The following is a 17,678-nucleotide window of genomic DNA, read 5'->3' on the forward strand; positions in this document are numbered from 1 at the left end:
TTTGAGGTGAGGGGCTTTGGGGTGAGGCGACGCACGCCTGGCCTGGCTTTTCCCCAGGGAGGGGGGCTGAAGCCATCAGGCCAGAAGGAAGCTCCCAGGGCAGGTTGCGGCGCCTGGCCGGGGTCAAAACTTCCTTACCCCGCCTGGCTTTCCCCTCCGGGCTGCTGCCTCCCGTCAGCAATTGGCGTGATGTGAAGGGAGCAATGGATACAGGTGTCCACCCCAGGTGTGAAAAGCCTCCTCACGGGTAAACGTCCGTGTGACAAGCAGTGCTAACCCTGAAACATTAGAAATTACATTTTGCATTTCCATATGTTAACAGTCACCCAGGTACTAAAGTGAAACTCATTCTGTACCTTTAAAGGGATTGTTCCCAGTGTACACACTGTAACTGACTAATGTACACCTCTTCACAACACACTGCCTGTTTCCTTCCTCACAGACACTTTATCTTGTCAATATCTGGTAGTGCAAATGACTTAGGAACTTCTGAATGAAAATCAAATGAAAAACTGTCTTTCTAACTTAAGAAGTGTTCAATTTCTTTTCACTGTGTTCTTCTAGGTCACGCACACTTTCCTGCTAATAACTTACTTGTCAAGATGGTATAAAGTTAAATAAAGAGAACATACAAAATTTCTGTTACCTCTCAGAAGTTAACACATAAAATGTTGTTGCTTTGTCATTTTCATGAGCTATTTATACACTATTAGCTTTGTTACCACTAATAGTTTAAGGTAGATCTCATAGTAATGTCATGGATTTGCTGGACAGAGACCTTGATACTAACTGCTTAAAGGAAAATGAGTGTAATGGATGACAGTAAAGAATTGGTTTAACTATAGAAGATCAAATTCTGAGCCCAAGCCAATAATACTACCCACAATTACAACTTTTAACAAATAATCATTATCATAGAGTGAACAACCTTTTAATGTTTGCTCTCATGTTTTCTAAATACAGGGCTGGTGTGTACCATCAGTGCAAAACACAGGATGAATTCTTCAGATGCCAAGTATATTTCAGTTTCTTCTCCACACACTCGCAACATGAGTAAAAAAGATTTTCCCCAAAGCATACTCATGCAACCAGATTTCCATCCTGCAAATTGGAAAAGGCCATCTGTAAATGAAGGGGGCTTTGCCTCCCATCTGCATGATTCCCAAGAGTCTGATTCTGAAAGCCTTGTTCAGGAGAGACGGTATCAGTTAGAACTCCAGCAGCGGATTCGTGAAAATGAAGAGCTGGTAGGACTGTATTCTGATGAGTTGGAGAATGACAGCTTAGAAGAAGATAACTTGGAAGAGAGGAGTTTAAAAGAACAAGAAGGAGCTGAGTATGACACAGATAAATGTACAAATGGAATACAAAAGAACGATGGTAATGGAAGGTAAGGCATAGGATTTTAGTAGATGAGTAGAACAGCTCTGACACTTTAAAACCTTGTGCTCCTCAGATTATACAATACATATTCAAAACCAATTTATATTGCCAAAGGGCTATTAAGAACACCTACAGACTTAGTTACACACAAAGATGTACTGTTTCATCTTACCCGTGTTCATGATTATTATTCCCATTTCTCCAACATAACCTCAACAGTTTATTGGCTACAACACCAGTGTAGGAGATTAAGGAGGAAGAGCAAACATCCCTCACAGACCTCTACAGTCTCCCCACATCCTGGCTCTAGACACTGCATACAGAGGCAGATGCTAGATACCTATTTAGGTGCCTCTAAAACAGGCAGGCCAGGAGGTAGGAAGCAATGAACAGATACATGCTAACTCCTACTCTTAAACATTACTGGGTTAAGCTAATGGGGGAGCATTTAACTACAGTTTCTTCTGGTAAAGGCCTATTAAATGTAGGTCCCCTCTTATTCCTGTCTATTTGATCCAGAACTGCAGTCAGTGGAAGGAGTCCCATGACTGTAATGGGCTGTGGACCAGGCACTACAATATTTAGCAGTACGTGCTGGCTACCATCTCAAATAGGCAACCATCTAACGGTCAGGCCTTCAGATGGTGCAGCAGCTCTGAGATCATGGGCTGGAGGGCTTCTGGAGCTGGGCTGTGAAAAAGGACCAGAGAGAACACAAAGACTGGTAGCAACACATCCTCTTTTCCTTCCCTACAGAAAGACCTGTGCTGGGCAAATCAGGCTACTTAGAATCATAGAATCACAGGATGGTTTGGATTGGAAGGGACCTTAAAGATCATCCAGTTCCAACCCCCCTGCCATCAGCAGGGACACCTTCCACTAGACCAGGTTGCTCAAAGCCTCATCCAGCCTGGCCTGAAACACTTCCAGGGAGGGGGCATCCACAACTTCCTTGGGCAACCTCTAAGAAAACTTACAGGCAAAAATGGGTGGGTTGAATAAATGCAGTTTTGTCCTTATAGCTGTATAAATCTAAAATTAAAATTGCCAGGGTTACCATCACCCTTAAATATTCTTTAGAAAGTGTTAACTTGGTACATAAAATTTAATTTGCTGTCATATGCATAAAAGGTTTAACACTGTATAAATTTGGAATAATTCTCAGGTTTAAAGGGATTAAATTAAACCCGAAGTAATAATAATGGCAGTTTCAATTTAATTGTCTACTTAAAATAAAATGGCAAACAAATGAAGGCTAAATGATTAATAGCATGCTTTTATTCACCTCCTCAACAGGCAAAATGGCCAGTTATTGAATATTTTATTGTAAGTGCAAATGATGTTAATTGTACTAGAAACATGCTCTAATTTTTCGTATTTTTTTTTTTTTACTGAATACTATGCTGAATGTGAGGCTCTTCATTAAATGGAAATTTGATTTTATTTTCTTTGAACTTAGCCTAGTAAGTACTCAAATACAGTCCATTAACTGGAGCAAATATCACAGCATATACATATGAAACCCCCTCTCTACATCCATTACTAACCTCGGAATTTGAAGAGGAAACACTGCATCTGTTGTCTACGTACAATACTTTTGTTGATGAGTACAGAGTCCATCTAACCTTTATATCAAGTTGGGGGGGAGGAATAAAAGGTGCACTTTTTGTCTGCAGATGATTAGAGATGAAGCAGCTCTTCACACTCATTTTGTTCCTGTGCGGTGACCTGGCCTGCAGAATACAATTGAGCTGCTGTGCACACATTTCAGCACAATAGAACTCTTTACTATTATACTCTGTTATTTGAATCTTTGCAATTATATCACATATTTCTGTACTCATTTCAAAATATGATCATATGGTATATGAAAACTAGAAATAATACTTTTTTTCACTGATGGAAATCATCTAATCTCTAGTATACAGGATACCACAGCATGAATGCCTGAAATGAATAGCATTGCTAGAGAAACAGATTATTATTAGGTGCCACTTGAAATATAGGCATAGGCATGTAACTAATTTAGAAAGGATGAATAAGTGATTTAGGGAAATGTTAATATAATTAAATAGGCCACAGTTTGGAGAATCTAGCAGATCAGTACGTTTCTTTTAATTGGGGCTGAAGAGTCAACCAGGTTTCAGTGCCTATAAATGTCACTTTGAAAGGCTCACCAATTGTCAGTGTCCAACAAACCAGGACTATACTGCAGGTCCAGTTATGAAAAAAACAGTGCTAAAAGCTTTTTTCTCCCATGCTCCTTACTCCTGCCACTGGCCAAGTGTCTCCTGGAAGCCAGTTTGTATGTATTTGGCTCCTGCAGCTGGTTTTCCTCTTCTTGGCTCAGACTGTAAATCATAAACAGAATCAATTGTGGGTTTTTTAAGGCAGACCATCTTTGCTTTATGACAAATAAAGTTCAGAGCAACGCTCTGGACACTTGTTAAAAAAACAAAAAGCCAAACCCCCAAGCATTTTCAATTTATCCTTTTCTATGCTTATCTCAATTACAACCTGTTTTTTAACGAGAAGTTACTTGTAGAGAGTTTTTTATTGAAATGACATGCAGTATTATAGGAATGAGAAGAGAGAATATAGAGCTGTATGCTGTGCTTGCTTAGACAGTCAGTTCTACTGACATTTGAGAGAGGGATTTTGCCAGGAATATCACTTTTCTTTCACTCAGCAGAGTTTTTGAAGAGTGAGCAACACATGCTGTCTTTTGTAGGCTACTTCATTTTGAAGGAGACAACAGAAGCAGTATGTTATAATAATTTCATCTTTTAGTCAATTCTACTAGTGCTTTCTATGCTAAATTTATTATAAAGACTGTATTCTTCTGTGATCTGAATGTTAGGCCAAGTTATCATTCACTGATAATGAAAACCAAAAATGAAGAGGAAGTCCTGCTTAAATTTTCTACTAAAAAAATGTTTGATAAAACTGTTCTAATGCCCATCCCACAAATGGCCATACTCTATGCACTCATGATTCAGTTGACCATAGTTGCAAGACATTCGTTGGCTCAAATTGCACACTGAAAAAATATAGAATTTATACAATTTATACATAAATAATTTTGTGGGGGTTTTTTTTTTTTGTTTTTTTTTTTTTTTTTTTTAATAGGAAACAACAATCTGTGGACAAATATTTCAGCCTACGATACAATCCTAATTGGAAGTACACAAAACAGGTAGCAGAATTTTCTGAGGCAGAAAAAGCATGTCAGGTTTCTGGAGGAAGCAGTGTGGACTTTTCACAAGATTCATTTTACCTCCATTCCAATGGGTCTCCAGAAGAAAAGGATCAACAGGAAGTAAAGTCACAAGATTCATTCTCAGAATTTGGTACAGAATTACTGAGTATTCATGAACCAAATGCTGTGGTCACCAATGAACCTTTTAGGCTACATACCAAGGGGAAGGAATCTGCAGGTGTCTGTCATTTCAAAGATAGTCCCAGGGCTTTTTCTCTTCAGATTCAAAACCGACCACCAAGAGCAAAAATAGACTTTGTGGAAAAAAACAAACGGACTTTAGGATTACCTGCAGAGAAGATAAATTCCTATCTTCAATTACACAGTAAAAAGCAAGAAGCTGTTCTTCAAGAGCTGGTAGGTAACTTTTACATCTTTTCTAATGGATATAAACTGAGGACTGTCTAGTGTTAAAATAGAATAGCTGTGTGATCAGGTTTGCAGAGGAGGTAAGCAGATCTACAATCTTATCATGCAACTGATAACTTATGAGTTCCCTTGAGAATCTTCTTCACCCTTTATGGAATAATTGACAACTCCAGTGATGGCCTTTTAACAAGCCTGGTTAAGCTATGTATATTCTTGGCCATGAAGCATATCTGCATGCTCACAGAGGTGGTCTCTCACTTGTTCTTAACCTTGATGCGACAGAAATGCTGTCTTCCTTCCTATGGGATCTACATCACACCTTAATCACTGGTTCTTTTTTTTTGCTGCCTCTGATTTTTCTCTGCTTGGCCAACATGAATTTGGGAATGATTTTCTCTGCTAATAGCACATTCCCAGTTTTGCTCAATGCAGCATATGCAAACTACTTCTAACAGGAGAACACTCACAATTTTTTAACTGCAGTAGAAACCCTGATGTCACCATTTGGCTTAAAAAGCTGTATTAGTGCTTTTCCACCTGCACTGATCATAACAAAAAAGTGATGTGAAGTTACAGTTTAGAGTCTGAGAACCAGAAAACCTCCTGTGGTCATACTGCTTTCAAGGGCCATGCATGCTTTTGCTTATCACTGCCATTTTGGGCCACATATGTAGGAATATCCAAGAAATATGTGTCAGATTTGGGTGATCAGACAACTTTTTTCTCCTACTTGTTTTCTCAGCCAGACCAAACCTTATATTTGAAATCAGTCAGCAGATATTAGTCGTGTACAGTACTTGGATTTGAAGGGCCTAGCTTTCTTCTGATTAACTGTGAAGTATTTGTCAGACAACTTGTATTAAGGATTAAGTGGAAATGTAATTACAGTTCTTAATGAACGATTACACATGAGTTTTTTGCTTTTACTTGCTACTTATTAAGCATAATGGGAAGGTGGGAGTCATTGAATCGTTTCACAAGTTGTAGCATAGAAAATACTTAAATTACAAAACTACAGAGACTTTCTCCTTTAAGTGACCCATTTTCCAAGGCTAATGAATAGTTGACACAACACTAGAGGGCATCTGCTGACTACATTACAATGAGTGTAACAGTGGACAAGCTTTTTTCTAGCAGAGCTATTAAGAGTACTTGTTATTTTTTTCAGTTATAATTTGGTTGATGGTAAAAATAATTAGTGTAGATTGATGATAATTAAAGCTGTGTTGATATGATTATGTTTACTATTTGGGGAATTCTGAAAATATTTAATATGTAAATATTGAAATCAGGGATCAGGACTTCATTGTGTAGACACTATCCAAAGATACATAAATAGAATAAAAAATCTGATAAAATCAGGGCTATGTTTTAAGATTACCTTGATGAAGTAGCCGTGGGGACAGCAGACCTGTGACATAGCAGGAGCCAGCCAGCATGTGTGTAGAAAGGTGTGGTTTTTTAACTTGACAAGTAGATCCAGCCACAACAGCATCACCACCTACTGTCAGCTACTTTTGTATTTGCTGTGGATAAGCATAGGAAGAAGTACCTACCTCTCTTGTTCTTAGTCAAGACTTCCATTGCTCCATCTTTTTGGAGGGGGTGAAAGAAGACCTGATGGAAACATCTTGTTGGCCAGAGCTGGCCCATGAGCCAACTTTGGTTACCTCACCTGAAAAACTGCATCAAAAGTGCAAAAACACCAAGTATGCAAAGAAGTAAACAAGCCACATGTCTTCTGCTGGAGTGACCAAACATGATCTGAATGCTGTTTTTTTTTCCTAAACTGCATTGTTTTGAGATTTGCAGGATGATAAAGCTGTTTTTATCAGTACTATCACTTGGCTGTCGTGTCCTGTGGTAGTGAAATAGTGTTTACAGTGGAGTAAGTACCTTGCATACAGCTTTTTTTAACTGATATAACAATAAGTAAAATATTTGCAGCCTCATTCTTGGAAGATTTACAGCTGTTATCTCTGTGCATACAGACAGCAGGCTGTATGTACCAAAACATACCACAAATGTGTGTTGATCTGTGTATTTACTAATTTATATAGCATTTTATAAAGCATCAGGTTCTCTGTGGTGTTCCCTGATTCTTTAAGAACCTGATGATGAGTTTCTTAGAGAGAGAGAAAGAAAGAGAAGTAGTGGCCCAATCTAGCTCAGCTGTACTCAATATGAGTTGCTTTCCTACCTACAAGCCCCTTACTTCAAAGCAAGGAACATAATGTACAATTTTTTAATGGCTCTAGACCAAGGCACTCAGACTCTCTGTGCACTGGCCTTACCTCAGTGTAAACACCTAATCAAGATTGCCTGCGCTTCAACAATAGCAGCCAAATGCAATTCGAGAACCACAAGCCTTTGAAGTCCTCACTGCAAAGGCCGGTTTTCTAGTCTGGGATAATGACATGCCATGATTGCTGTCTTTGTTGTATCTTTTCAGTAGAGAAGCAATTATGGGCCTCAATTTAACAGAATAGGCATTACACAGCTTATGATGCTCAAAATGCAATTTCATTTGATCATTTTCTCAATTTGATTGGTATTAATAGAATAGTTCACAAAAAATACTGGCAGAGGTTGTGTCCTGTTCCTCTTTCAAAGAGATAATGTAGAAGTATGCTTTACCTGCCCAGTAAACTATCAATATAGTGAGTCAGTTGGTTCCACCAAAAACATCTTACTGACTGCAAAGCTGTATCTCTCCACAGTTCAGGAAATCTGTGTGGTAACTTTTAATTTGTGAACTTTTCTCAACACAACTAATAAAATCTGAATCGCCATTTGGAGCAATGAGATCACCTAAAAACTCAGCAATAGACCCTACCTATCTTACCCTAATTGTCCTAATCTCTCACCCCCAAAGATGAGAGGCTCAGCTCCCAGAAGGATTTATCACTTCCTTCACACTGATTTCACCATTATGAGTTTCAGTTAATAATTCCCTTGGTCACAAATATATTCTCAGAGCAAGTTCTCCCATGTTAGCCAGTGTCACCCTGCAGTGGTGCATAGGTAGCACAAGCCTGAGTCCACCACGTGGTTAGCTGTAGTCTCTTATAGTACTTAGAAGGAGAGTTTGGGACAACACAAGTATAAATAAAAAATTAAAAAGCATTTTGTTTCATTAAGTTTTATAGACTGGGGAAAAAAAAAATTTGGTGCTTTCAAGAAAAATTTTAATTATTGTCATATTTATGAGGATATCTCTTGGCTTTGAAATCTGTAGTGCCAGCAGCCACCCTTCAAAAATTGCTCAAATCTGATTTCCAGCCATTGTGCTACCACAACTGTGGCCACATTAAGATGTTCTTGTTCATGGGCTTGCTATTTTGCCCAAGCTGTGTGATACTGTTGCCAGGCTATGTGTATTAGATGTTTGATTTCTGCAACTACCCCTTGTACTTTTCTATCAACATTACTATGTTTCGACATCTTTTTCTGCATGACCTTTTTCTGTTGTTCAAGACCTTGCTATTGTGTGTGTTATCCATCAATATCTTGGTACACTGGCTGATTGCTTGGACAATGATGATTGTCTAGTTGTTTTTCTGTTATTAGGTAAATCCACTGGCTCTCATAAAAATGGCTGAGCCCAGATGTTTGAGTTCCAAGTAGGTTTCTCTGCTGCATACTTCCTGCAATTTTCTTTTCCTCTCTTCTTCTTAAAAGTAGAAGGAATACTCCCTACTACCACACCACTGTTAATTGGTTTTTTGCTTCCTTTTTCATTTTCTCTTTTAGCTATTCATTTTCTTGTTATCTATTATACAATGCCTAACTTTAGCATTTTATCTTTGATAGGAGGCAAATTATTTCTCTGTTCTTTCCCCAAGACTTTTAAATCCTTTCATCTGGTTGGGCTGTGGCCATAAACATTCTTGGTTTTCAGGTTACAGGTCCTAAAACTGTTAATGAGGAACCAGTTCAGAGCATCCTGCCACTCCAGACTGTGAAAATGGAGCCTGAAGACAAATGGTACCTGAAAGCACAGCAGCTCAAGGTTCCTTTTCGATAGAACATGATAATTGAAATACACATGTAAAAGCATTGAAGTTTGAATATTTAAAGCTGTAATCTCATTGCTTTTAAAGTACCAATTACTGAAAATAAATCCTTAGATACATATCAGTAGATGATCACCAAAATTTAATGCATACATTGCTTTATATACTCAGTGATTTAAAATCTAAATAGATCACAAATCGCAAGAAAGACTGAGGTCAAAGAATCTTATCTATTTAAGACACTATTTGGTTGATAATAAGGTTAAAAAGTGCAAACTAGTATATGGTTCTCTTTGATGGTTCATGAGGATTCTGAGCTAGAACTAATCCCTGTGAACATCAAGGAGTTACCATAAAACAGAAAATGTTACAAGTAGAAAAAGTTGCACTTACCTCCTCTGTACACGTAAGTCTGTAGATCTGTTTTATGCTGCCCTTTCAAACCAATGCAATAGGATAGTCTTTGGAGAAATACAAGGGTCCAGGTTATCAGCACTGATGAAACACCAAGAACTTCAGAACCAGAACTTCAAGCCAACTGCAATTATTATTGGCAAACCTAATTACTGTATTTATATTACAACTGTTTGAAGTAATTCAGGCGCACTGTTTAAATTCCCCGCTGTTCACTTAAGACTGTAAAGGAGAAACAAGACTTTATGCTGCTGTTCATTGTGAGAGATGTGCTTTATATATGGAATTTCAGAATGAAGAAGGTATTTTACAGAGCTGCTCATTCTGTTTAAATGGGAAAACACTGGCCTGGTCCCAGTTGGGCAGCAGCTCGTGCTTTCCACCAGTGGCACAGTATGCCAGAACATTAATCGTTACAGCAGAGGTCGAGCTAACAAATCATCATCTTGGCACCAGGAGTCAGGATTCCCCAGTGCTAAAGCTTTCGCCAAAACATTCTGCTCTATGTGTGGATTTAATACCTACCATTAAGTAGTTATTCTGAGTGCATATGCTATGCAGTGATTGCAAGTGTTGCTAACAAAAGAACCCTAGAGAGACAGGAGGATGAAATGGAGGATTTTAGCGCTGACAAAGATTAAATGGACTGAGAATGGATTTGTATATTCCCTAGAAGGAAAGTCATGTCTTTCCTCAAAATGGGCAACACCTGATGCTGTAATTGGAAAGTGATAAATCTTAAATAAACTCCAGATTTAGACTATGTCAGTTTAGCTCAAGTCCTGGTGTGCTTAAGTTCTTAGATTGTTTCTTATCATTTGGATAATGTTTTGTAGGATACAGGGCAGGAAGGAATGCTTGGTTTAAAAAGGAAATAATTTAAAACATTCACTTCAGTCTGTTTCTACTGTGGACCAGTCTAATAAGGTGTACATAGACATCTTTTCCTGAAATTTAGTACAGTTTATTTTCCTTAGAGGATAAAAACCAAGAACTGATTTGATTTTTGAAACATTTTCCCCAGATCATAGAATCATAGAATGGTTCGGGTTCGAAAGGATCTTAAAGATCATGTAGTTCCATCCCCCCTGCCATGAGCAGGGACACCTTTGACCAAACCAGGTTGCTCAAAGTCTTGTCCAACCATCCAGATGGTTGACAGTGAGCTACCGCTTGTTTACAGGACTAGAAACAAGTAGTCCTGTGCATTTAAAGGCGGCTGTTTTTACACCTCATTCAGATAAAACTGCCTCATTCTGTATTTAACCACAGCATCATTTCTCAGATATAGTCTACATCTGTAAAGAACCATTTTTATAGTATTCTGCTTCAGGATTTGTCTCAGGCCATTAAGCAAAGTTTTAATGCAGTATTATGCAACGTCTGTGCAGCACTTGGATAGCATCTGTGCTTCTGTTCTTGACTAGGGGTTCCTATATATTTTGATTTTGGATTAAGTATAGCCAGGCCATTACCTGGTATAGCCACAAACATAATTTACCGAGTCGTGGTTAAATACAAGCAGTATGGAGTAATGTTGATGGGTCTAATCAAACTGGCCTAACCCTTATCAGTATGTTAGAGAACTGTTATCATAGTCATGAAGGACCTATACCATACCTAGGTCTCTTCAAGGACCCTTCTATCAGGATATGTTTTGTTAATTCAAAAACCACAAACCCAAAGCCTTACAAATACCGCAAAGAAGACTGTTCTCCATACCATACTAGACTTCAGGACACAGATGCTTTTCCTTTTACACTTCACTCTCTGCTAAGAGCTCACTTTGAAAACTAATTTCCATCGCAGTACTCATTCAGCCATATAAAACGTTGCTATAACCCTTTTCTAGTTGTGAGTGTGCCTTAAACAGGGGTGGCTGGCTCCACACATCCCTGATTTTTAAAAGGACAGGTGGTTATTCACTCCAGCCTGTTCAGGCATCTTCAAGGCACATCAACACATATGCAAAGCTCAGTACATGTTCAGAACTCAGCTTCATTGTAATCTGCACAGCTATTTAAGGGCTGTCTAAAATAAGAATGTTGTCCTGAATTAGGATCATAGAACATGATGTATTCTAGTTAAAACATCAGATAATCAGTTAATTTGTAGAATTCTAATAGCTACATGAAAGGCATTGTGACAGGCAAACTTACCTGTACACTTGTATATTGTTGATCTTAATTAACATATACAATAGCAACTACTGAAATTTGCCCCTCTTTTGATAACTTGTTTTAGGATCACCAAAACAAATCTTCCCAGAGAAAGAAAATAAAAGCCAACCAGCATCCCAAAGGGAGAGCTTTCCAAAGGAACGATAGCCAACAACCACCAGTAAGACCAGCAGAACCAAAGTCTTGGCACCAGAGGCACCATCAAATATCAGAGTTTCAGACTGCTCCCATGCAGGCAGTGGAGCAAGACAACAACAGCACACTGCAGAATTGGCTGTATCCAAGTCTTCCTGTTGGCCCTGACACCAATACAGCAGCAAATTCAGATATCCACTTAAATAATTTCCCCAATTCCAGACATTTTGTTAATCAGGATTTTTCCACATCTACCTGTCCTTTTCATCCAACATTATATAAATTTAACCCAGCAGAAGTTGTATCTCCAGCATATACCAGCAAGGAGAACAAGAAACATCAGCATGATTCTCCAAATGAACTTCCACATGACCAGCAACATTTATACAACCCTGTGGCTGTGCAGCTTTTTGCAAGAGAAAACAATACCAATGGTCAAGCACATCCCAATCAGAGGAATATTTCATCTACTTTTGATGCCAATTTTCAAGAATTGGTGAAGGATCAAGTATCACTTCAGGACTGCAAAGGGCACATTTATGTGGAGAAAAGATATCAGAACTATGCTCTCAGTAGTTTATGGTAAGGATGTAAGTGCTGAAACAGTATTGTCATAATACTCTGACACCCAGAAAAAATATAAATGAGACAAGAGAATGTTTTAAAGTCCAAAGTATAAAATTATTTTGCTACAAACCTGCCACTATAGATTACTAGTAACTTAAGATTCATTATAACTATTGATTTTTAAATGTGGTATTGGAAAAGGACAGTTCTGTACTCAAGGGGCTTCCTTGCACATAGACTTTTCCTTCTGAAAGGCTAGAAGGTGAAATTTTAAAAACAGATAGCAAAGAGCACTGTGCATAAACTAAGTCTATGACTAGCTGCATAGAGTGGTATCAAAACTTGCCTTGCAGGATGAGTATCCAGGCTCATTCCAGTGACAATTCTGTTTTGCTACACATGGGGGAGGGCATGAAAATCCTTAGTTATGTAGGATTTCAACTGCCTTGATAAAAATGAAGGTTTTATTTCACATAGACAATTAATTCTTTCAATACTTAGCAGGCCCAATCCAAAACTACTCAAAGGCAGTTTTCATTGGCTTAAGCTAGCTTTGCATCAGGCTGAAAGTTTCCCCATCTATAATTTTTAGCATTTATTTTAAACAGTTTCCATACTTTTGGGTGCAAGCAAAGTCATTGTGAAATATCCATCTTTCCATCTTCATGTTCACAGTAGATTCTGTGAGCAAGGATCATTCCACACACAGATTGCTTGTTGAGCTATCTGCTACATACAAATAAAGATTCTTATTTTTCCCCCCCCTCTTTTCTTTTTTGAGGCCTTCTTGGTCTTCTGTTCACAGTTTTCCAACAGCCCCTTGTACAGCCTCCCAATTTACACAAATGATGGAACGACATCACCAAGAAATCACTCACTTGACAGAAGCTCACTTAGCTGACAGGTACTTGTTCAGCCTACTTCCACCTATAATTCCACAGGTAGAAAGTGGTTCAGCAGTAGATCCAGAGAGCAGTGAAGGAAATCGAGTGCAAATAAACCGAAGCAACTCAGAAGGATATCTCATGCAAATGGAAAAGCAAAACAAGCCTAAAGTCAGCAAGAAGGTAAGCAAATAGATGTGGATTGGATGGTTTTGCATTTCTATTTTCCCCTCTGATTAATTTTTTTTTTCATAATAATACAAAGATCTTCACAAAAATTAAAAAAAAAAATAAATAAATGGGGACTTAGAAATATTTCATTGTTACAGAGAGCACACTGACACAGACTGACTTGCCCAGAGCATTAAAACAAGGAACAAAGATGGAAACAAACACTAAAATCATTTTAGTTTAAAGAGCAAGGCGGTTCACTACCACCTCTCCCTGTGTCACTTTCAGTCTTGATTAGCCCTAAGAGCACACAGAGCAGTGTTTGTCCTTTAAGTTATCCAGTGATAAAATGATTTAGAATAAAGCTGTTTGTATAAAGGAGCAGGTAGCCAGGCCTCAGATCTGAGCAAATCATTATCCTGGTCATGCTCATTTGCTATCCAGCTCAAATCTCTGGCTTTCCAAGGGAATTGAACTGAACAACAACAAACTTAGAGGATTTGTAAAGCTAACAGCATAAACATTGTTACAAGTCTCCTGATGATCCCATTTTGGTCCTTATTAAAACCTTTTTGTCTTTTCTGTGTGTCCAGTTTCATACTGCAACCAGTTAACACCGATGCAGTGGAACAGCACAGAGATATCCCTGTGTGTCCATGACAAATTAAATGTTTAAGAAGTTAGCTCCAAGTCTCAAGGCAGACAAACTAAGCTGGAATAATTACTCATGTGTTTTCATCTAGGAGGCAGTATGTGTATTGCTGCTTGAATGCCTCTAAGAAGAATTAGCTGGATTATGATAGTAACTGAAGGGCAGATTTCCTTCCCTTTCAGTTCCCCTGAGTTCAAAACATTGTTTCTGTCCTGTATTTTCAGGAGCTTTCTCACGCTTCATATGTGAGGAATTACACAGAGAATAAGACTGTTTATGTCTCACAGAAAAATCCAGCTTTTCTTAGTAAACAAATGCAATCATACTCATCACGTGAAGTGAGAAAACCCTGATTTTGTTGTAGACAGCTAAATGATTAACTCTTCACAGTACCTTAAATTAAAAGTTAGGTCTAAGTATATCACAAAAGAATAGAGATAACTGACACAAAGAAACATAAACCAGAAAACTCAGTGCATAGAATTACTTTCTCTGCGGTTGAGTTTGACTTGAACACGCCCTGTGAAAAAAATGCACATTTTATTTGCATATAGAGATTTCTTGGTGTTTCTGCATTACTTTGTGACTGAAATTACTATAGAGCTGATCATAATGAGTTTCCACTGACACGTTTTTAAAACGTAGTCCACTTCTAAAAATTAATCTAGTGTTCTTGAAAGAGATTAAAAAGATTCTGGAAGTATTGGGGTCTTTGCAGTAATGTCATGAAGTATTGAAATGGCATCACCCATCATTCATCTTCTGTCTTCCCTATGTACTTGTAAAGCTTTTGCTGTGCTGCAAGGCATGTATTTTTCAACTGTCTGTGAACAATTTTCCGTTGCAGTTTTGAGAACAAAGAGAGGTTACTATTACTAATAACATTTGCCTATTTTTTTTACCACCAAAATCAGATACTTTTATCTGCTTCTCTTATAACAGTTTCTTTGGAGTTTCATTCAAGTAACAGTCAAATGGGTCACTGTTTAAAAATAAAGCACACAAAAGATCATTTTTGACTGAGAAAGTATCACTTTGTGATTTGGATGGCTGGAAATTGCTTCCTTAGATTCAAAGGAAATACAGTGTAAGTGCAATTAACTTTTTGGTCACTTGCAGTCCCTAAAATGAGACAGGCCAGGGGTAAGACTGAGACTGCAAGTTGAAACTTGCTCTTATCTTGGGTGTCCACTACAAGACTAGCTTTAATTATGCTCTCCGTGAAATCATATAAAGGAAAATCAGTCACTGCTCTTTGTTTTTCAGCCATGTAGCTCAAAAGCCTACGTACATCTGAACGTGAAGCTTGGAGGCCTTGGACCTGACTATGAAGCAATCAAAGAGAAAGTAAGAGGTCCCTATTATATGATCTGCTTTTCAGTTGTGCAAAGTGAACTTAAGCAGGGAAGAGTAGCAAAGAAATCACTGCTAAGAAGCAACTTAGGTTTGTCTGATACCTTATAACCTTGACTCTAGCTTGAGAGCCTCAGGGGAGACTCAAATAGAAGGAAAAACAACTGTATTGTGGGTAATTTTAACTCTCTAATTTTGTAGTTCCAGAGACAAGGAATAGTTCACAGAATTCAACAAGGCTAATTGCACATCAGTAAATTATACATTCATGTGACTGAGTTGCATTGTCATTCCCAGTGTAGAAGGTTTACCTAACCTCCAAAGTGGAAGTAAAAGCAGAAGTTGTGCAAACACAAGAAGAAAATAGCTGGATGCACATTATGCTGTTGAAATGGAGAAAGATTGTTCAGAACAAGCATCTGAACAATTGGTATCATTTGACCTGTTCTCTGCTGATAATGAGGATCTGGTAGCAGCCGTGCTGCTATCTAAGGTGCTGCAAATTTCATCCTGCATGCTTTGAGACTCTATTAATCTGACAACAGGTGCTTTATATAACAGCAGGAAGGAAAAATAACAACATGATCATCCCTTTGCAGTCATTGAGAAGGCCCTGTATTTTCTTCCTCCCTGCCATAAATGCAACAGATCAGAGATCTGAAATTGGAATGGACAAAATGCTGTATAGCCCAGGACTCTGTGCATTTTTAACACCATCATAACACTTTTGGAACCTGGCATACCACTGGGGTATCACTGCATCAAAAGGAAATAATTGATGTTGGCTGACAAGAAGGGCAAGGTAGAGCATAGTGCTGAATTTGAGCATAATGAATTGCTGGAAATATAGAGACAGAATATCAGTTAAGTAAATGAAGCATGTCATTCAGGACCTTAAGTACAGAGGTTTTAAAAGGCATTGCAAAAGCTGATAGAAATTAGCACAGCCATTTTAGAACTGAATAGATATATTAAAACAATCAGAATAAAGATGCATCTGTGACATTTCTGTTGAGCTCTACCTGTGATACAGTCCAATAAAAAGCTCTTAAAAATTAAGAGTGGCTAAAAAAGCTGTGCCATTTATCAGGATTTCCTGTTGTGTTCTGCTGAGGAATGATCAATAGCATAGCCAGGTTAAACAGCAACAGAGGTGTAAATGGAAGACTCTGGTGGAAAAAGTGTTTCATTGATGGATCCAATGAGACATTTAATTAACCATACACTTTTTTCCTTTTGTCAGAAAGAGAAGTTAAAGCAACAAAAGGAATATGCAAAGCAAATTAAGGAACACAATATGAAAAGCATTGGTTCAGTTCAGAAGTTACCTACAAAACCCCAGGTTGTATCTTCAGTGTCAAGACAGAAGGTAAGAACAAAGTCCTTTAAAATGCATATGTAGGGAGAGATTCTGAACTTTGCACAAGGAAAAAGAAAAGCATAGATGTAACTCACAGTAGCCTAAAATAGTTTCTCCATTTTAATTTTCCTTTTAACAACTTTAAGGATGTCTATTCTCACGGGATCCTGGCAAGTGCTCATCTGTGCATCTCTTCTGTTATGGCTGTAGATGTGTGCCAAGAGTTGCTGATTTATTTGCTAACAGCAGTCTTCAGTCCATGCATCTGCCTTGCTCTTCATGAGAGTGTACCAGGAAAGTGTTCGTGTGTATTGAACACTGTCAGAAACTATATCAGGAATTAGGAGAACCATGAGTTTGACTCAACATAGAAACACCTAAATTTTCTTGGAAATATTGTTCAAGTTTTCTCTTAATCACTTACCCCAATTTTCATGTTTTTAGGCGCTGGAGTATGCTAAGAAGGTTCCTAGACCAAAGACTTTCACAGCAAGAAAATCAGATGAAGAGGTGAAAGAGAAAACAGTTCTACCACAGACTTTAAATGGAGAGAGTTTACCTCAAATTGCATCCTTGGAAACTTTGCAAAATAGACACGAGAAGGAAAAGCAAGTTGTAGCTGCTTTCAAAACCCTTCATATCTTATAAGTATTTTGAAATTATTAGGGCTATCTTCAAGGCAAAAATATTTAAACTATTTAATTATGAGCTATGACCATCACATGTTGATTTACTATTCCATTCAAATATAAAGTGGCTTAAGTTTAATAATTCTTAAATTTTGGAATCACTTCTACTATACCTAATTTTTAAAAAAGTAAACAGTTGTTTATGTAGCATTTTAAATACAGTCATGTCTGTTGTTCTTTTTCTTTGAAATCAACTGATCTAGCAGTTGTATCTTTCAGACTAATCAGCTGTTCACTTGTTACAGC

The 17,678-nt window shown here is 37.9% G+C and overlaps 1 protein-coding gene across 1 annotated transcript; it reads left to right on the forward strand.

Moving 5' to 3' along the window:
• The first annotated feature begins 995 nt into the window (after window positions 1–995).
• JHY (junctional cadherin complex regulator) lies at window positions 996–17,391 on the forward strand. Its single transcript, XM_029085928.1, has 9 exons — window positions 996–1,390; window positions 4,513–4,999; window positions 8,913–9,023; window positions 11,686–11,985; window positions 12,082–12,338; window positions 13,105–13,390; window positions 15,297–15,377; window positions 16,627–16,752; window positions 17,188–17,391. Exons 1-9 carry the CDS (start codon window positions 996–998, stop codon window positions 17,389–17,391), a joined length of 2,247 nt encoding a protein of 748 aa, XP_028941761.1.
• The last annotated feature ends 287 nt before the right edge of the window (window positions 17,392–17,678 follow it).

This window comes from Antrostomus carolinensis, unplaced genomic scaffold, assembly GCF_000700745.2.
Source record: "Antrostomus carolinensis isolate BGI_N321 unplaced genomic scaffold, ASM70074v2 scaffold37027, whole genome shotgun sequence".
Classification (NCBI taxonomy): Eukaryota; Metazoa; Chordata; class Aves; order Caprimulgiformes; family Caprimulgidae; genus Antrostomus; species Antrostomus carolinensis.